The sequence below is a fragment of the Geotrypetes seraphini genome, chromosome 3 (assembly GCF_902459505.1).
Source record: "Geotrypetes seraphini chromosome 3, aGeoSer1.1, whole genome shotgun sequence".
In the NCBI taxonomy this organism is placed as follows: Eukaryota; Metazoa; Chordata; class Amphibia; order Gymnophiona; family Dermophiidae; genus Geotrypetes; species Geotrypetes seraphini.
Window position 1 is genome coordinate 325,817,720 of NC_047086.1, and position 21,646 is coordinate 325,839,365.

At 46.1% G+C, this 21,646-nt stretch overlaps 1 protein-coding gene across 8 annotated transcripts in view; it reads right to left on the reverse strand.

Annotated features, from left to right (window-relative positions):
- Positions 1-21,646, reverse strand: part of RALGAPA2 (Ral GTPase activating protein catalytic subunit alpha 2) — a 1,036,168-nt gene that overhangs the window by 412,723 nt on the left and 601,799 nt on the right. For all 8 annotated transcript variants that reach the window (XR_004538694.1, XR_004538695.1, XM_033936259.1 and 5 more), the window contains one exon: positions 6,447-6,584. Coding sequence is in view for 6 of the 8 variants with exons in the window: in XM_033936259.1 (XP_033792150.1) it covers positions 6,447-6,584 (138 nt within the window). In the remaining 2 variants the exon portion in view is untranslated. The remainder of the gene's footprint in view (positions 1-6,446; positions 6,585-21,646) is intronic.

Consider the following 21,646-nt stretch of genomic DNA (forward strand, 5'->3'; position numbering starts at 1 on the left):
ATGGCAGATAAAGGTCATGTTCAAATCTCATTTTAATATATCTAATAAAGCAAGAAATTCAGAAAATAACAGAAAAATATACTATCTTCACGAATCTTAACAGGAAGTTATCCCAACATGTTATCCCATAAACTAAATATAAAAAAGAGCTATACCTTACACCTCCTACTATTTTATAAATATTTAATCATTTATTATAATTATAACATCAAAACCTTAAAACATTTCTTATATCATTATTTAAACATTCATCCTCCCCAAAAGTGAAGCCCTCCCAAACTACCCAATATCTTAAAATTCATCCTCTCAAAAAAGTGCTATACTCCATGCACAATCCTCTTCTCTATGCCAATTCTCAAATGCCTTCTTTTTTTTCTTCGTCACGCTGTTGTTTACTGAGTTTCCTAAACATTTATTCAATCAGTCAAGCTGATTTGGATGTCCTGTTCCTGGTTGTGGTCAGGAAACAAAATATGATGAAATATCAGGTATGATGTTACATTATTGTGCTTTGAAAGGTAGTGGAGATTTTGATTTATGTTATAAGTTTGATGGGTTAGCATAATATTGGTATTATGTATTATAGAGAGTGTGAAGAAGTGGAGCCTGTTTCAGTCTTAAGCTCCTGATGACGCCTTAGGGCGAAACACAAAACTGTGTCGAGCTACTGTGCTTCCTATGATCAAGCTTGACTGATTGAATGAATGTGGAGGAAACTCAGTGAACAACAATATGAAGAAGAAAAAAATGAGGCATTTGAGAATTGGCATAGAGAAGAGGACTGTGCAAGGAGTATAGCACTTTTTTGAGAGGATGAACTTTTTATGAATTTTAAGATATTGGGTTGACTGGGGAAGGGCTTCACTTTTGGGGAGGATTCCAAGTTTATATTTATTCCAAGTTTATTAGGTTTTTTTATATACCGCCTATCAAGATTATCTAAGCGGTTTTACAATCAGGTACTCAAGTATTCAAGGATGAATGTTTGTATGTATTGTATGAAATAATGATATGACAAACGTTTTAAGGTTTTGATGTTATAATTATAATAAATGATTAAATATTTATAAAACAGTAGGAGGTGTAAAGTATAGCTCTTCTTGTATTTAGTTATGTATTTAAGTAGAGCTATTGAAAATATTTTATAAGTCCCGATATGCTAATAGATAACATGTTATTCCAGAGGTAATATTCTATAAAAAAATTGGCAGTAAAGTTCAAACGTTCATAGCATCTTCCAGTCATTAGATTAGCTGCCCATGGTGTCTTTAATTTGCCTTTGAAACCTGAGCTAATCATTCATGAAGTCCAAAGCGGCTAAGAGGAGATTCTTGGAGTTAACTTACTGATGCTGTTTTGCTATGGATTTAAAACATTGACAGGCAAACAGAACAGTGAAGTGGAAATGAATATTCAGGTAGGAAAAAGATGAACACTGATTATGAGGCTTGAATCCAGATAGGTAAACAAAAAAAAAAAGATTAGGTTCTTATCTTGATAATATATTTTCCAGTAGATAGGGATGGTATACTAAACCATAGCATTATCCATCTGTGCTTGCAAGCATACTGCAGAAGATGTCAATTAGAGAATGACACGGTGGCGGGTTACCCGCGGCTAGCCTGCCGAAACGGGGAAGAAAAAATAGTGGCCTCTGCGGGATGGGGACAAGGCTATTCACCGCCCCGTGGAGCGGTGAATGGACTTGTCCCCGCAGTGAGGCAATCAAGGATCGCGCGGTCCCCGCCATCTCCCTCCCTCCTCCTTATCGCCGGTTGAATATCTGCCGGTCCGCATGAAAAAAAAAAAAAATGCCTCCTTCCTTTTCCCCTGCTCTTACCGCCCATGCTCATGCTGCAGCTACTAAAGCCGACAGGAAATCTTTCCAACGTCAATTCTGACGTCAGAGAGGACGTTCTGGGCCAGCCAATCGCTACCTGGCTGGCCCAGAATGTCCTCTCCGACTTCAGAATTGAGTCGGAAAGACTTCCTGTCGGCTTTAGTTGCTGCAGCATGAGCATGGCGGTAAGAGCAGGGGAAAAGGAAGGAGGCTTTTTTTTTTTTTTTTTGAGCGGCAGGGAGGCAGCAGGCTGGCTTTGGCTAGGGAGGGAGAAAGGTAGGCAGGCTTCGGGGGTGGGGGTGGGACAAAATGTGGAAGGCAGTGAGAGGGACATAGGAAGGAGGCACTAGGGGCACTAAAGACATGGGAAGGAGGCACTGGGGGCACTAAAGACAGGAAGGGGCACTAAGGACATGGGAAAGAGGCACTGGGGCACTAAAGACATAGGAAGGAGGCACTGGGGGCACTAAAGACAGGAAGGGGCACTAAGGATATGGGAAGGAGGCACTGGGGGCACTAAAGACAGGAAGGGGCACTAAGGACATGGGAAGGAGGCACTGGGGCACTAAAGACATGGGGAGGGGGCACTAAAGACATGGGGAGGAGGCACTGGGGGCACTAAAGACAGGAAGGGGCAATAAGGACATGGGAAGGAGGCACTGGGGGCACTAAAGACATGGGAAGGAGGCACCGAGGGCACTAAGGACATAGGAAGGAAAGAGGGAGGGAATAGAAAGGGACAATTCTTGGGCCTGAGTGCAGAAAGAAAGAAATGAAAGAAAGGATACACAGACAGAAGGAAACACAACCAGAGAATCATGAAATCAATCACCAGACAGCAAAGGTAGGAAAAATGATTTTATTTTCAATTTAGTGATCAAAATGTGTCAGTTTTGAGAAGTTATATCTGTTGTCTATATTTTGCACTATATTTGTCTATTTTTCTATAGTTACTGAGGTGACCGAGCTTGCGGAGATGGGGCGGAAACAGGGTTTTAAAATTTTAGTCTTAGTAGTTTGCCGGTTCACAAAATAATTCTTTTATTTCTGCCGGTTCACGGGTGTAAAAAGGTTGAAAAACACTGATGTAGAGTATGCCGGCTTTCTTTTTCGCCCAGCTGCACGCGTTCAAAAAGCCGCGCTTGCGCGGCTGCTCGAGTTGATCAATCTTCTCCTCTCTTACAACTTCCTGTTTCCGGTTGCGTCAGAGGAGAATATTGAACAAATGAGCACCCGCACGTGCGGCTGGGCGAAAAAGAAAGCCGGCATACTCTACATCTAAGGTGAGATGGAGGGAGGGAGATGGCGGAACACTGTAATCAGTCGGGTGTCTGCTGTTTTTGTATCACTGCCTGCCTGCGCTCACGTTCCAGATCCACCTGCATTTTTAGTGTGCACAATTGACCTGATTCGAGCTATAGGTGAACATGGGGGACACGTCATTGCAAGGGAGGACAAATCAATTGATTTATTTTATGTTCTGTTTTTACTACAGGACAGAGGCACTGAAACAGATTCTCAGTGCAGTAGTAGTAGTAGTAGTGGTGGCAAGATTCTCTTCTGTCTTCATGGTGTTTTGCAGTACTGAGGCTTATATGGATGCTGCGGGGACGGTGACGGGGCGGTGAATGGGATGGCAGTGGTGGTGACGGGGCGGTGAAAGGGATGGCGGTGACGGGGCGGTGAAGGGAACGGCGGTGCAGAGGATGGTGGGCTGGGGACGGTGCAGTGATGGGGACAGATTTTTTCCCCATGTCATTCTCTAATGTCAATCACAGCTTTTCAACTCCTCCTCCTCCTCCAGTGTCTTTGCTGTCCCCTTCAGTTTGTACGAAAGCTGGCGACAGCACTACAGAAGACGACAGGAGGATGGATATGGGGAATTCCTCCAAACCAGGTGGCTGATATGGCCAGATGAAGTTAAATCAATGAAGAAACAGTAATGTAGTTAAAACATTAACAAGCCTCTGAGAGGAACAATGAATCCCAAAAAATACAAGTTAAGCAGGAAATATAAACAGCATGAACATCTATGGAGATCAACCATTCCTCCCTTGTAATCCTATATACAGACTTTTCCTAATCCAATAGTCTGACTGACAATGAAATCTTAGCTATGGAGATGACCATTAAGCTTGAGTCAGAAAGCAGGTGCATCAGATAAATTGCTGTGTTGGGGGGGTTCAGCATATCATCCCTATCTACTGGAAAGCACAGCTACTTACCATAACAGGTGTTATCCAGGGACAGCAAGCAGATATTCTCACATGTGGGTGACATCATCCATGAAGCCCCAGTACAGATAGCTGCTGAAGTGCCCTTGCACTTTAAGAACTTAAGAAAGTTTGTGACTGACCGCACTGTGCATGTGCCTTCCCGCCTGATGTAGGTGCAAGGCTCCTCAGTTCAGATAGCCAGCTAAGAAGCCAACCAGGGAGTGGGTTGTGAGAATATCGGCCTGCTGTCCCTGGCTAACACCTGTTACGGTAAGTAACTGTGATTTATCCCAGGACAAGCAGGCAGCACATTCTCACATATTGGTGACCTCCAAGCTAACCAGAAATGGGATGGTGGGAGTATTGGCTATTGGGAAAATAAATTCTGTAACACTGCTTAGCCAAAATGTCCATCCCGTCTGGAATAGGATTCCAGACAGTAATAAGAAATGAAAGTATGAACCGAAGACCAAGTAGCAACTTTGCATATTTCATCAATAGGAGTAGAGCATAGAAAAGCTACTGAAGCTGCCCTAGCTCGAAATTTGTGGGCTGTGACGCAGTTGCAGCCCAGCCTGAGCATAACAAAACGAGATGTAAGCAGCCAACCAGTTGGAAACTGTCCTCTTGGAAACAGTGTGCCCCAACTTGTTTGGATCGAAGGAGACAAAAAGTTGTGGAGAAGATCTATGCAATTTGGTTCATTGCAAATAGTAGGCCAATGCTTGTTTGCAGTCCCAGAGTATGAAGAGCTGTTTCTCCAGGATGAGAATGAGGCTTGGGAAAAAATACCGGAAGGACAATCAATTGATTGAGATGAAACTCAGTAACAACTTTGGGTGAAAACTTTGGATGGGTGCGGAGTACCACTTTATCGTGATAAAATACTGTAAATGGTGGATCCGCTACCAAAGCTTGAAGTTCACTGACTCTGCGAGCAGACATTAGAGAAATGAGGAAAACTACTTTCCAAGTGAGATATTTAAGATGAGCCATAGACATTGGTTCAAATGGAGGCTTCATCAGTTTAGCAAGTACATCCAAACTACTGGAGGTGGTTTGAGAGGTGGTTAGAGATTGAATAGTCCTTTCATAAATCTGGAAACCACAGGATGAAAAGAGAGAGGTTTTCCATCTAATGGTTGATGGTTGCACTAAGATGGACTCTAATGAAGATGGATCTAGACCGGCGACCCGCACACGCGGAGGCTAAGCTAGGTGTTCCCTGATGAAGACCTTGTTAACCCGTATCCCTCAATGTGATTTGCAAGAAGGTGTGCATCCAATTTACCTTTGAATCCCAGAATGGTGGTCTCCGTCACAACCTCCTCCGGGAGAGCATTCCAAGCATCCGCCACACGCTGTGTGAAACAGAACTTCCTGACATTTGTCCTGGGTCTGATGTCCCTCAGTTTCAGTCCATGACCTCTTGTCCATGACACATTTGACAATGTGAATAACGATGTTTCTTGTTCTATTTTGTCGAATCCTTTTAGTATTTTAAAAGTCTCTATCATATCCCCTCGCAGTCTTCTCTTTTCGAGGGTGAACAAACCCAGTTTTCCGATTCGTTCCTTGTAGCTCAGATTCTTCATACCCTTTACTAGTTTCGTAGCCCTCCTCTGTACCCTCTCTAGTAGGGTTATATCCTTCTTTAGATAGGGAGACCAGTGTTGGATACAGTATTCCAAGTGTGGTCTGACCATCGCTCTGTAAAGCGGCATTATGATGTCCACCGATCTCCTCCTGATCCCCTTCTTTATTATGCCCAACATCCTGTTTGCTTTCTTTGCCGCCGCTGTGCATTGAGCCGACGGCTTCAGGGTCCTGTCTATCAGTCCCCCCAGGTCTCTTTCTTGTTCGCTCTTGCCCAAAGTTACAGCTAACATTTTATATTCATGCTCCTTGTTTTTCCTGCCCAGGTGCATCACTTTACATTTTTCGATATTAAACTTCATCTGCCACATTTTTGCCCGGTTCTCCCCTCGATCCTTTTTGAAGATTGGGATGACATTCGCTATCTTCCAATTGTCTGGATACACTGCTCTATATAGACAGAGATAGATTTACACATATACACAAGCATATATACAGAAGACGTTACAAATTATTTGTATACAATTTGGGATTTTTTGTTTCTATTTTAGTTCAGTGTCCTTTGTCCTCTTTTCTGATTTTGGCTTCAGGAGCTGAAGTACTACTTTGAAGGACTCACTAAGGCACAGTTGAAAACAAAATACAAAATGTTACTGCCATATTACTAACATAACAAAATGTTACTGACAAATGTTACTAATATATTAAGAATCTTTGTAATAATTGTGAGTTTACTTTCTTTAGTTCATGAATTAAAAAAAAATAAGTTGAAGCATTTATTCCTCCATACTCACCCAATAAACATAATCTAGCAGGGGAGCTCTGGGTGATGGCTGATCATCAAGAACAGATGCAGATATTGGATCCAGTAAGCTTTGCATAGGTAATGCCATGCACCAATCCAATAGGCAAAGTAATAGTGAAACTATAAACTGAACAAAATATGTAAACAAGATCACTTACATTTACTATTACTCTGCAATTCAAATATAAATAAGGTGTTCTAAATATTACACTGACAAATGACAGAGACTGAATTCATATTAGAGTAATTTTAAAACTGTAGCCTGTATATTGCTACGGGTAATCTTGAGCTCAAACCTACCCAGCAGTTATACAGCTTTTCTGTTCCTGGCAGAGATTTCCAAATCTACAAGCTGAAGACATCATAAAAAGCTCCAAGAACTCCCCTTAGCCAAGCTCAGCAGTCAGTGAAAAGTAAATGTGTTGTACCCACCTATTTTTCTGGCTGGTCTACCACAATTTTGAGTTTGGCTATGCCACTGATATATAGTTTAAATTTTTATTAAAATTTGATATACCGCCAAATCAGCATACAAAGCAGTTTACAAAGATAAAATAGGGTAACATATCTTAATGCAAAAATCCAAAAACAAACAAAAGACGGGTAACACAAAAGGGGAGGGCAAACAAAACAGCCGAGAGTAAAGCAAGAATAAAATGCATCTAAAAAGAATGAGACATTCAAAGGGCACCTAACTGTGCATAAACTATTAAAAGAAGTAGGCATCTAATTTCCAGAACACTAGTGCAACTGGGTATGTATGTATTAATGCTCTTAAGTGTGATCACTTACTTCAGCTGCAGAATTGGCATAGAAGTATATGCCTATGTTTCCGTGATACACACATAACTTATAGCATTCTCTATATTTTGTGCAGATCCTGACAATGTGTAAGCCCACGTTCACATTACCCAATTGGAGATATGTTCCCTGTTACAGAATAGTGCTTAGGCATACCTTTGGCATTTATATGCATATCTCCACACCAGACCTCGCCCAACTCCTATACGCATATGTCCTCTCCAGAATGGATTATTGTAACTCGCTATTTAACGGACTAACCAAAAATAATATCAAACGCCTCCAACGGGTCCAAAATGCAGCCATCCGCCTCCTACACAACCTCAACTACCGCGATTCCATCTCCCCGGCACTCCATGCTGAACACTGGCTCCCAATTAGCCAACGCTGTACTTTCAAAGCCCTGACAATTGCCCACAAGAGAATCTACTCCACCACCCCCTCCTACATAAAATCCAAACTTCCCATCTACAACCCCACTCGCACCCTCCGCTCAAAGTCAGAGATACGCCTATGCGTCCCCCCGGAAGATCCCTGCTCACAGAAACTGCCTACAAACGATCCTACAGCCACTTCATTCCACACCTCTGGAACCAACTTCCCCCCCAACTTAGACAACAGAACTCATTATTAACATTCCGTAAATCGGTAAAGACCCTCCTCTTCAATTAAAGATCTCCTCTGTCTCTCCCCCCCTTAGGCCCCACCCTCCACTCTCCTATCTCCTTCCCGAAATTCCAGTATGACCCTCTCTTACTCTACCCACTAACAAATTGCACCTATACGCTTATAACTTTCCTTAATTAAACTACTGTATTTCCCCCCTCTCTCTCTCTGCTTAATCTCCCTGTATTTAATTCTCTCCAAAAACTATAAATCCAATCACTAAACCTGTTGTACCACTTATATGTCTAGTTACTCCGCACTATGTGTGTTCATTTGTAAACCGTTCTGAGCTATTGGGAGGACGGGATAAAAATCTAAATAAATAAATAAATAAATAAAATATGCTATTATTCTAATTATTTATATGTTCAATTGGCACATAAATGTTAGTGTCTACTTTATAGAATTACTCTCATTATATGGTACATTTTAGCAAAGTTACTTACCTGTAATAGGCGTTCTCCGTAGACAGCAGAGGAATGCAGCCACACTTGTTGGTGAAGTCCACTGACTGAGCCTATGTGCCGATGCTCTCCCCTAGATAAGTAAGCTATACATTTAATGGACATGTGCGGGAGTCTGTACTCCCACTGCCCCTTCCCTCTGGATGACAGTTTTGTCCCTAGCAATAAAAAGGATTGAAAAAGAGGGGATGGAGAGCGGGCAAGGGTCATCAAGGAACTGAAAGGGACTATAGCTGAATTGCTTCAACTAATAGCCAATCTGTCGATCGAATCGGGAAAGATTCTGGAAGACTGGAAGGTGGTGAATGTTACGCCGATCTTCAAGAAAGGTTCGAGGGGAGATCCGGGAAACTACAGACCAGTCAGTCTAACTTCGGTACTGGGAAAGATGGTAGAGTCGCTGATAAAGGACTGCATCATTGATCACCTTGATGGACACAGGCTGATGAGAACCAGTCAGCACGGTTTTAGCAAAGGCAGATCGTGTTTGACGAACTTGCTGCACTTCTTTGAGGGAGTAAACAGACAGATAGACAAGGGCGACCCAGTAGACATTGTGTATCTGAATTTTCAGAAAGCGTTTGACAAGGTTCCTCTTGAACGACTACTTCGGAAAATTGCAAGCTATGGAATCGAGGGTGAAATACTCACGTAGATTAAAAACTGGCTGGAGAAAAGGAAATAGCGAGTGGGGATAAATGGACAATACTAGGACTGGAAGAGCGTCACCAGTGGGGTGCTGCAGGGCTCGGTGCTTGGACCCGTGCTCTTCAACATCTTTATAAACGATCTGGACATTGGTACGACGATTGAGGTGATTAAATTTGCAGATGATACAAAGTTATTCAGAGTGGTTAAGATGCAGGGGGATTGCGAAGATCTGCAACGTGACATAATCAGGCTCGAGGAATGGGCATCAACATGACAGATGAGGTTCAACATGGATAAGTGTAACGTGATGCATGTAGGTAACAAAAATCTCATGCACGAATACAGGATGTCCGGGCCGGTACTTGGAGAGACCTCCGAGGAAAGAGACTTGGGAGTTTTGATCTACAAGTCGATGAAGCCGTCCTTGTAATGTGCGGTGGTGGCGAAAAGGGCAAACAGAATGCTAGGAATGATAAAGAAGGGGATCACGAGCAGATCAGAGAGGGTTATCATACTGCTGTACCTGGCCATGGTGCACCCTCACCTGGAGTACTGGTCCAGCGCTGGTCGCCGTAAATGAAGAAGGACACGGTACTACTCAAAAGGGTCCAGAGAAGAGCGACTAAGATGGCTAAGAGGCTGGAGGAGTTGCTGTACAGTGAAAGATTAAAGAAACTGGGCCTCTTCTCCCTCGAACAGAAGAGATTGAGAGGGGACATGATCAAATATTCAAGGTACTGAAGGGAATAGACTTAGTAGATGAGGGCAGGTTGTTCACCCTCTTCAAGGTAGGGAGAACGAGAGGGCACTCTCTAAAATTGAAAGGGGATAGATTCCGTACGAACATAAGGAAGTTCTTCTTCACTCAGAGAGTGGTGAAAAAAATGGAACGCTCTGCTGGAGTCTGTCATAGGGGAAAACACCCTCCACAGATTCAAGACAAAGTTAGACAAGTTCCTGCTGAACCAGAACGTACGCAGGTAGGGCTAGTCTCAATTAGTATGTAGGTAGGGCTAATCTCAGTTAGGGCGCTGGTCTTTGACCAAAGGGCTGTCGCGTGAGCGGACTGCTGGGCACAATGGACCCCGGGTCTGACCAAGCAGCGGCAATTCTTATGTTCTTATATAGGTAAAGTTATAGTTTGGTTGAGATGGAAATCTGTTCCAACCTTAGGAAGAAATTTTGGATGAGTTCCGAGTTGTACTTTAGTAGGAAAAAATTGAAGATAAGGATAATATGTAACCAGTTAGAGCTGTGAGAAAAACTGTTTTCCAAGTAAGAAAAGAAAGTGAAGCAGATCCCAATGGTTCAAAGGGGTCTTGCATTAAGACATTCCACACCAAATTCAGGTCCCATGCTGGAGGGAGATCACAGATGGGAGGTTTGAGATTATGAAGACCTCGGAGAAATCTGGAGATGAGCAGATGATGTGAGAGAGGCTTACCGTCCACAGGAATATGAAAATCTGAGATATCTGCCAAATGATATTGAACTGAGTTAGATTTAAGACCAGACTCTAACATATGCAGGACACAATGTGTTCCGTTGGACAGTTTATAGGATTTTGATAGTGATTTTGAGACCAGATGGAAAACCGTTTTCATTTAGAGTGATAGGACTTGATAGGACTTTCTAGTAGAATGACATCTTGCTGCCAGAAGAACACTTTTCACCTGTTGAGAGAGTGGGTAACGTGCTAGGAATGAGCTTTCAATTTCCAAACTGTCAAACTGAGACTGTGAAGGTTTGAGTGAAATAACTGGCCCTGATGTTACGACAGAAGAGACAGATGGATGCAGAGAGGAATTGGGGGAGCATCCAGAAGGTCCAGGAGGAGTGAATACCAGATTTGACAGGGCCAACGAAGAGCAATGAAGATAATTTATTTATTTTAAAAATTTCTATACTGTTTAAAACCTAAACAATTTACATAATGTTACATACATAAATTTATAAAACAAAATAAAAACAAGCACATACAGACAATCCTCAGGAAAATCAGCAATAGAAAGACAATAGCCAAAAGAGGCTTATACAAACAATTATGAAAACATTCCCAAAAGTCAGCAGTCATGAAGAGTCAATATCTAGAAAAAGGCATCTACAAACAATTGCATTTTAAGTAGCTTCCTAAATTTGCCTTTTTCACCACATTTCTGTAATTGACTCGCAAGTGAGTTCTGCAATTTAACCCCTGCACAGCAGAAAGTCATTGCGCTGGTTTCAACATATTTGGGATTTACATTTGCCTTTAATAAGTAGTAGATTAGGGGACTTAATTGAAGCCTCTGCTAATGTCTGGTTTACTAAATCCCAATCATGTATTTTCAGTAAAGTTGGGCAGTAGAAAAGAAGAATATGAAAAGTCATATTTAACAAAGCCTCTGCTAACAACCATGAGTTAAAATTTCCTTTACCAGCAAAGCAGTGTTAAAAATCAGCGAAAGACCTCCACTCCCATTTATCAATACTTAAGGAACAGCTAGTAGAACAGTTAGGTGGGAGGCAGTGAAACAAGTAAGTCTCATCACCCTGAAGAAGCCAAGTTTCAACTGAATATAAAAGATCCAAGGGATGATATGATATATCTTGAACAAATACTGATTTCTGTCTAAGAGATTTACAGTGGTCCAACTGACTTCCTCACATGTTCTTTGCTTCACAAACATCGGAAAAACTTTTATTAAGAGTTTTTGTCTCTACTGCAAATGTCTTTATAAATGTTCCTTTTGACTACCTAGAAAACAAAAGAAAAAAAATTCTGCAGAAACTGCAGTGAAAATAGCTCAACAAACAAAAACAAAAATGACTGCAGACAAAATTTACAAGATGCAAGCTATGTTTATTATATCAAGTATAAATGTGGTCAGTGTTACCACCGTTCAAACAAACCTAAGGACCCGACATGATCTGTGTTTCAGTAAACACGCCTTCCTCAGGGGTCCAGGGTTGATAGGATTTGAATTAAACTGCAATATAAAATAATAAACTCAGGCCTGAGGATTTTGTCCTCTTTTCCCCTTGAACTGAAACAGATGTCCCTTCCTCCCTTTCCAAACAGAAGGCAGCCCCCTCCAAGACCAACATATAGCCTCCCCCCCCTTTCCGGGTCTACCATACCTGCCCCTGGTGATCTAGTGGTGTGTCGAGGTAGGAGAGATCTCCACTCACTTTTGCTGTCTACACAGTCAAAATGGCTGCTCCAACTTTTAATGGCATTCTCGAAAGATGCTCCAAAAAAGGGATAAAAGGTACTGTAGAAACTTTCCAAAATAATAAATTCCTGCATGCCATCTGACTACCAGACTTTCACCTTTAATTATTATTTTGCTGAATGCTAAGTAAAGCTTCTCTTTTGGTTGCTCACTATACCATAGCTGGAACCAACTACTGTACATAAAACTATTATCTGACTGCACTGAAAGTCAGTATGTCTTTGTCAGTGAAGAAGAGTTGTATACAGAGATGTTTTGCAAGAATATAGGAGACTATGGTTTATTTAATTCTTTGTGGGTAGTTAGATTATGTAGATTTGCTGTTTTACCTGTAAGGAGGAACTAGAAAGAAACATAATGATATCTAATTGATCAAATAAATCACTTATTACAAAGTAGTTTTGCCTGAAAGTTAAAATTTGCATTCTTTATTGTATACACTTGATATTATAAGTTAGAATTAGACATAACAAAATGTTTAAGATGTGAGGTCTGTCATAAAATCATCTGATTACTTGGATTGGTAGTTGGGAGGCAGTTGTACTAGTACCGTATTTTCACGCATATAACGCGCGCGTTATACGCGTTTTTACCTACCGCGCATACCCCTCGCGCGTTATATGCGTGAGCGCGGTATACAAAAGTTTTAAAACATAGTTCCCACCCCGCCCGACGCCCGATTCACCCCCCCCAGCAGGACCGCTCGCACCCCCACCCCGAACGACCGCTCGCACGCGCTCCCACCCGCACCCGCATCCACGATCGGAGCAAGAGGGAGCCCAAGCCCTCATGCCCGGCCGACTCCCCGACGTCCGATACATCCCCCCCCCCCGGCAGGACCACTCGCACCCCCACCCCGAACGACCGCTCGCACGCGCTCCCACCCGCACCCGCATCCACGATCGGAGCAAGAGGGAGCCCAAGCCCTCTTGCCCGGCCGACTCCCCGACGTCCGATACATCCCCCCCCCCCGGCAGGACCACTCGCACCCCCACCCCGAAGGACCGCCGACTTCCCGACAATATCGGGCCAGAAGGGAGCCCAAACCCTCCTGGCCACGGCGACCCCCTAACCCCACCCCGCACTACATTACGGGCAGGAGGGATCCCAGGCCCTCCTGCCCTCGACGCAAACCCCCCCCCCCCCCCACGCCCGCCCCCCCCCAAGACCCTCCGACCGCCCCCCAGCCGACCCGCGATCCCCCTGGCGACCCCCACAAACCCCCCACCCCCCTTCCCCGTACCTTTGGTAGTTGGCCGGACAGACGGGAGCCAAACCCGCCTGTCCGGCAGGCAGCCAACGAAGGAATGAGGCCGGATTGGCCCATCCATCCTAAAGCTCCGCCTACTGGTGGGGCCTAAGGCGCGTGGGCCAATCAGAATAGGCCCTGGAGCCTTAGGTCCCACCTGGGGGTGCGGCCTGAGGCACATGGGCCCAACCCGACCATGTGCCTCAGGCCGCGCCCCCAGGTGGGACCTAAGGCTCCAGGGCCTATTCTGATTGGCCCACGCGCCTTAGGCCCCACCAGTAGGCGGAGCTTTAGGATGGATGGGCCAATCCGGCCTCATTCCTTCGTTGGCTGCCTGCCGGACAGGCGGGTTTGGCTCCCGTCTGTCCGGCCAACTACCAAAGGTACGGGGAAGGGGGTGGGGGGGTCGTGGGGGTCGCCAGGGGGGTCGCGGGTCGGCTGGGGGAGCGGTCGGAGGTTCTTGGGGGGGGGCGGTCGTTGGGGGGGAGGGGGGTTTGCATCGAGGGCAGGAGGGCCTGGGATCCCTCCTGCCCGTAATGTAGTGCGGGGTGGGGTTAGGGGGTCGCCGTGGCCAGGAGGGTTTGGGCTCCCTTCTGGCCCAACTACCAAAGGTACGGGGAAGGGGGGTGGGGGGGTCGTGGGGGTCGCCAGGGGGGGTCGCGGGTCGGCTGGGGGGGCGGTCGGAGGTTCTTGGGGGGGGGCAGTCGTTGGGGGGAGGGGGGTTTGCGTCGAGGGCAGGAGGGCCTGGGATCCCTCCTGCCCGTAATGTAGTGCGGGGTGGGGTTAGGGGGTCGCCGTGGCCAGGAGGATTTGGGCTCCCTCCTGGCCCGATATTGTTGGGGAGTCGGCGGTCCTTCGGGGGGAGGGATGTATCGGACGTCGGGGGGGGGGCATCAGGCTTTCAGGATGGGGACAGACCTTCAAGGGGGGACAGTGCACGGAAGTCAGGGGGGGGTGAACGGAGAGTCGGAAAGTCAGGGCGGGCGAAAGGAGCGTCGGGCAGCATGCGCGGTATACCCGTGAGCGCGGTATACCAAAGTTTTTGTACATATCATCGTGATTTCTGCGCGCTATACCCGTGTGCGCGTTTTATACGGGTGCGCGTTATTTGCGTGAAAATACGGTAGTTAGATTACTCCTGAGCCTATATCACTTCTTAATTTCATCCCATGCCCTATCACTCTGGAGTTTCCTTCCCATTGAAAGACTAGCCTTGTGTGTATTTATGTCATGTAGGTATTTACACATCCCTATCATATCTTCCACCCTTCTTCCATCTTTCCTCCAAAGTATGCATATTGAGATCTTCGAGTGTCACCATATGCCTTATGATGTAAACTACTGACTGTTTTAGTAGCCTTCCTCTGGACTGACTCCATCCTGTTTATCTTTTTTGAAGGTGCAGTCTCCAGAATTGTACACAATATTCTAAATGAGGTCGCACCAAAGTCTTATACAGGGTCATCAATACCTCCTTTTACCTACTAGTCATTCCTCTCCCTATACATTTAAGCATCCTTCTAGATTTTGCCGTCACCTTTTCAATCTTTTTGGCCATCTTGAGATCACATGCTATCACACCCAAGTCCTGCTCCTTTTTCATGCACAAAAGCTCTTCACCCCCTAAATTGTAACGTTCCCGTGGGTTTTTGCAACCCAAATGCCTGATTTTGCATTTCTTTGCTGCCAAAATTTCAGATCATTTCTCAAGCTTCACTATGTCCTTCCTCATGATATCCACACCATCAGGGGTTTCTACTCTGTTGTAGATTTTGGTATCATCTGTAAAGAGGTAAATCTTAACTGAAAGCCCTTCAGAAATATTGTTTATAAAAATGTTAAAAAGAACAGGCCCAAGAAATTAATCTTGAGGCACACCAATGGTAACATCCCTTTCCTCAGAGCGATCACCATTGACCACTACCCTCTGTCGCTTTCCACTCAACCAGCTCCTGATCCAGTCTGTCACTTTGGGGCCCATACCGAGAACACTCAGGCCAAAATGCACTAAGAGGATCAGAAAGACCGTGTGGGTCTGCACCAATCTGATTTTTTGGCCGATTCAGAAAGAGCTATTGATGCACTAAAAGGTTTGCATGCAAATGATTCATGCGGATGTTCTACTACTACTAATCAGTTATATAGGGCTGAAAGGCGTATACAGCATTGTACATTTTGATATTTATAGACGGTCCCTGCTCAGAAGAGCTTACAATCTAACTTAGACAAACAGACATGATATATAGGGTTGGGGATGCAGAACCTAAGGTGAGAGGAATTAGAAATTGAAAGCACTCTCAGAGTTGGGCTTTTAAATGGACCTTGAATACTGTCAGAGACGGAGCCTGCCGTAGGGATTCGGGCAGCTTGTTCCAAGCATATGGTACAGCAAGGTAGAAGGGACAGAGTCTGGAGTTGGCAGTTGAACAGAAGGGCACAGATAGGAGGGACTTACCAGCTGAGTGGAGCTCACGGTGGAGGAGGGGGAGTAACCTAGGGGGGGCACGAGCCAGCAAAAAGTCCCTAAGCTTGATCAGCTAAGCAGAGGAGAGGAACAAGCACAGTGAGGGCGGGTGCACGTGGAGAGCGTGCACGTGGTGAGCGGGTGCTTGTAAGTGGAGAGGGCTGAGATAGCAGAGCAGAGAGGAGAGGAGAAGCAGTCGGGAGGCGGAGGAAGCTAGTAAAAGGAGCGGAGAGGACAGGATAGACAGTCGGGAGACAAAGGACGCTGCAAAGGAGAGCGGAGAGGTGCACAGTCAGCGGCAGAGAGGGAGGCGATCTGGTCACGGAGAGGGGAAGAGGTGGATAGTAGCTCTGCCCACCCCCCGACGTCACACACCCGATCTCCCCCCATAAAAGGGCACGAGCCAGCAAAAAGTCCCTAAGCTTGATCAGCTAAGCAGAGGAGAGGAACAAGCACAGTGAGGGCGGGTGCACGTGGAGAGCGTGCACGTGGTGAGCGGGTGCTTGTAAGTGGAGAGGGCTGAGATAGCAGAGCAGAGAGGAGCGGAGAAGCAGTCGGGAGGCGGAGGAAGCTAGTAAAAGGAGCGGAGAGGACAGGACAGACAGTCGGGAGACAAAGGACGCTGCAAAGGAGAGCGGAGAGAGGGAGGCGATCTGGTCACGGAGAGGGGAAGAGGCGGATAGTAGCTCCGCCCACCCCCCTGTCACACACCCGATCTCCCCCCATAAAAGTGCATGAGCCAACGGCGCGCAGCCGTTCGGCGAGCGGCAAAGGCGCTCGCCTTAGCGAGAGCGCCTTTGCGAAGGGCCTCAAGAAGGGCATCAAGTAGGGCTATCAACTCTAGCCAGTCTCTCAACTTATCAAACTAGCTAACTAATCAATTGTCTTCAGCCTTTCTTTCTTTAATTTTCTTTCTTTAATTCTTAAACTTACAAACTCTCAAACTCTCAAACTTACAACTGTCTATCTAACCAATATGCTGTGCTACTAAAACCTTCTCACTAAACAACCAGACCTCACCAGTCACTCTATTCACTAACAAACTGACGTCCTTAACTAACAATTAACTACTCTATCCCCCAGACCAAGAACTAACTAACTACCTCTTTCTACACTTACTGACCGGCACCTAACAGCTCCCACCCTAACAAATATCCTTTAAAAAAAAAAAAAAAATTTAATTATATATAATAATAATAATAATAAATCTTTAGAAATGGCAGGTAGGACTAAAGGCAGCAAGACTTCAATCAAAACGGGTAGTTCAGTCACCGAGAGTACCCAGGGGATGGCTATGGCCCGAGTACAGATAGAAGTGGAACCAGGACGGAGGGCAGAGGTATCTGTACAGACCGAGGTCATCCCCTCAAAGATGTCTACAGTCTCAATGCAGACAGAAGAGATGGATCAGTGGGATGAAAGCCTTTGAATGGAGTTGAAGAGCCTGAGAGAGGAGGTTCAGCGCTTAAGGAGCATCCGAGACGATGAGACCTTCATCGATGGAGTCATCCAGGAGCTGTCTCAGATCGCTGAACAGGAACCTGACAAGACCACCCTGGGAACACCAAAAGCATCCAAACCTGCTAACCTGAGACAAACCACCGGAATGCAGAAAGTGGCGGGAGATGCTGACTCCTGGCAGCTGGTGACTTCCTCCACAGGAAAACGCAGAGGACCTAACTCTGTCTCTTTTTCTCACATACAGGGCAGCTCTACATCGACTCCACACATCGCCCTGAGGAACAGATATCAGCTGCTGCAGGAAGATCATGAGAACGAGGTACAAGATGTTGTTCAGCAGACAGTTCAAGCTCAGGAATCTACAGTACGGCCCACCCCTAAGAAGCGCAGAGTGGTGGTAATCGGAGATTTGCTGCTGAGGGGCACCGAGGGACCAATCTGCAGATCAGACCTACAATCAAGAGAGGTCTGCTGTTTGCCAGGGGCCAGGATCCGGGATGTAACCGCTTGCCTTGACAAACTCATCAAGCCCCGAGACCACTTCCCCATGATTCTAATCCACGTCGGAACCAATGACACCGCCAGGAGCACCCCGGACAGCATACCTGATGACTTCAGGGCCCTGGGGGAGAAGCTGAGGAGGATGGATGCGCAGGTGGTCTTCTCCTCGATTCTCCCAGTAAGGGGCAAGGGCAGAGCCAGAGAGGATCAAATACAGAGGGCGAACGACTGGCTGCGAGGATGGTGCAAGGAGATGAACTTCGGGTTCCTGCACCATGGTGAAGCTTTGCAAGGACTACAGGGACACGACGGGCTACACCTAACCAGAAGAGGGAAAAATGTCCTTGGACACCGTTTAGCCCGCCTACTCCACAGGGCTTTAAACTAGGTAAGTCGGGGGAGGGTACAGGCACAAACAACATACCTGGCGAACTAAACTGCCGATACTTTTTTGAGGCTGAGGTAAGTAGTCACCGAAATTCTGAGTCAGGGGCGAGTACCCACACTCTTGAGTCGGGGGTAGGTTCACATCATAATTATGGGTCACATTGTGACTCTGGGTCTAGGGGGAGTATACATTGTAATTCTGGGTATATGGGGAGTACACACTGTAGTTCTGAGTCTAGGGGGAGCATAAATAATGCAAATAACGCTAACAATGTTCAAGTAGCTCAAACAGGAATATCCCCACTGAGACGTAACAAAAATACAACATGGAGGGCTATGTACGTCAACGCACACAGTTTGGGGAACAAGATCCTGGAATTGGAAACAGAAATAAGGAATGCCGACCTGGATGTGGTGGCGATATCTGAGACCTGGCTCACAGACTCCCATGGGTGGGATATGGCCATACCAGGTTACAACTTGCTTCGTCGGGACAGGGAGGGCAGAATGGGTGGAGGTGTAGCATTATATACTAAAGAAGACATTAGGGTCACAGGAATCTCAGATATCCAGTACACTGGGGAATCCCTTTGGGTTAATTTGGCCAGAGGGAAGGACAAATGCTTGTATCTTGGAGTGATTTACAGACCCCCAAGACAACAGGATGACCTGGATATGGAAATAATCGGAGATATAGAAAATATCACCTTGCGTGGGGACACGGTATTGTTAGGTGACTTTAACATGCCTGATGTGGATTGGAATACACTTACCTCTGCTTCCGGCAGCAGTAGGAGGCTATTAAACTCTATGAAGGGAGCTGGTCTCAAGCAACTAGTGTTGGACCCTACGAGGGATCAGGCAATACTGGACCTATTACTTACCAATGGGGAAAGTGTAACAGAGGTCTCGGTGGGGGACACATTGGCCTCCAGCGATAACAACATGGTATGGTTCGATCTTAGGAAAGGTTTCACTAAATCCACCACAATAACCAAGGTCCTCAAATTCAAAGACACAAACTTCCTAGACATGGGTTCCTTTGTTCACCAGGCGCTACAAAGGCAAACAGAAACCGATAGCGTAGAAGAAATGTGGTCGACTTTGAAAGCCACCATACAGGAAGCGACAAACCGCTATGTTAAATCAGTAAGCAAACGGCAAAGGAACAACAAGCCGCAGTGGTTTACTGCGGAGATCTCAGACCTCATCAAGGAGAAGAAAAAAGCATTCATCTCTTACAAACAATCGGGGAAACAGGACTCTAGAGCAGACTACTTGACCAAATCAAAAGCAGTCAAAACAGCAGTTAGGGAGGCTAAATTCCACATGGAGGAGTCTCTGGCAAAGGACATCCGGAAGGAGATAAATCCTTCTTCAGGCATATCAGTGACAGAAGTAGGAACTCAGGCGGGATCGTACGTCTTAGGAAACCAGACGGAGACTATGTGGAAAAGGATTCGGAAAAAGCCCAACTATTAAATGAATACTTCTGCTCAGTCTTCACCCGAGAAGCGCCGGGGCTAGGCCCTCAGCTACAGACAAGGGCCGACTCAATTGACCCATTTGGTAACTTCGAGTTTACGCCCAGCAGTGTCTACGATGAGCTGTCAAAGCTCAAGGTTAACAAGGCAATGGGGCCTGACAACCTACACCCCAGGGTGCTTAGGGAGTTGAGCGATGTCTTGGCAGAGCCACTGTCAGCGCTCTCCCTTAGTACAGGCAACGTCCCGTTAGACTGGAGGACGGCCAACGTCATTCCACTCCACAAAAAAGGCTCTAAGACGGAGACAGCAAACTACAGACCAGTGAGTCTAACATCGATAGTGAGTAAACTAATGGAAACTCTAATTAAACACCAGCTGGATAAGATCCTGGATGAGGAGAATCTACGGGATCCCCGTCAACATGGATTTACTAAGGGAAGATCATGCCAATCCAACCTTATCAGCTTCTTTGACTGGGTGACGGGGAAGCTGGATATTGGGGAGTCCCTGGACATAGTGTACCTAGACTTTAGCAAAGCATTCGATAGCGTACCTCACCGCAGGTTGCTGGGCAAGATGAGTTCTATAGGATTAGGAGACACATTGACGAAATGGGTTGGGAACTGGCTTGGAGGTAGGCTTCAAAGGGTAGTGGTGAATGGCACCCCCTCCGAAATGATGGAGGTGATCAGTGGAGTGCCACAGGGCTCGGTCTTGGGCCCGATCCTATTCAACATCTTTATAAGGGACTTGACAGAAGGGCTTCGAGGGAAAATAACTTTATTCGCCGATGACGCCAAACTAAGTAATGTTGTGGGCAAATGCACTACGAACGAAGATTCGACACCCGACAACATGATACACGACCTACTCCTACTGGAGCGCTGGTCTAGGACCTGGCAACTCAGCTTCAATGCCAAAAAATGCAAAGTTATGCACCTGGGCAGCCAAAATCCATGCAGGATCTATACCCTTAATGGCGAGATCCTAGCAAGAACGGTAGCAGAACGAGACTTGGGGGTGATCGTCGGTGAGGACATGAAGGCTGCCAATCAAGCAGGCTTCATCCAAGGCTAGACAAATCATGGGTTGCATACGCAGGGGTTTCGTCAACCGTAAACCGGAAGTCAACATGCCTTTGTACAGGTCCATGGTAAGACCCCTCCTGGAGTACTGTGTGCAGTTCTGGAGGCCGCATTATCGCAAGGATGTACTGAGGCTGGAGTCGGTTCAGAGAATGGCCACCCGGATGGTCTCGGGACTTAAGGATCTCCCGTACGAGGAACGGCTGGACAAATGGCGTCTGTACTCGCTCGAGGAGCGCAGGGAGAGGGGGGACATGATCGAGACGTTCAAGTATCTCACGGGCCGCATCGAGACTGAGGAAGATATCTTCTTTTTCAGGGGTCCCGCGACAACAAGAGGGCATCCGTGGAAAATCAGAGACGGAAAACTACGAGGTGACACCAGAAAATTCTTTTTCACTGAAAGGGTGGTTGATCGCTGGAATAGTCTTCCACTGCAGGTGATTGAGGCTAGTAGAGTGCCTGATTTTAAAGCCAAATGGGATCGACACATGGGATCTATTCACAGGGCAAAGGGAGGGGAGGGACAGTAGGGTGGGCAGACTTGATGGGCCGTGGCCCTTATCTGCCGTCTATTTCTATGTTTCTATGTTTCTATGAGATAAGTGAAAAGAGATAGTGAGGGGCAGCTGAGTGAAAATAGATCAGAAAGAGGAGTTTGAATTGTATTCAGGGGTAATGTTGAGTATAGCGGCACTCATGGAATATGAGTCATGCAGCCGAATTCTGGATGGACTGGAGGGGAGCGAGATGGCTAA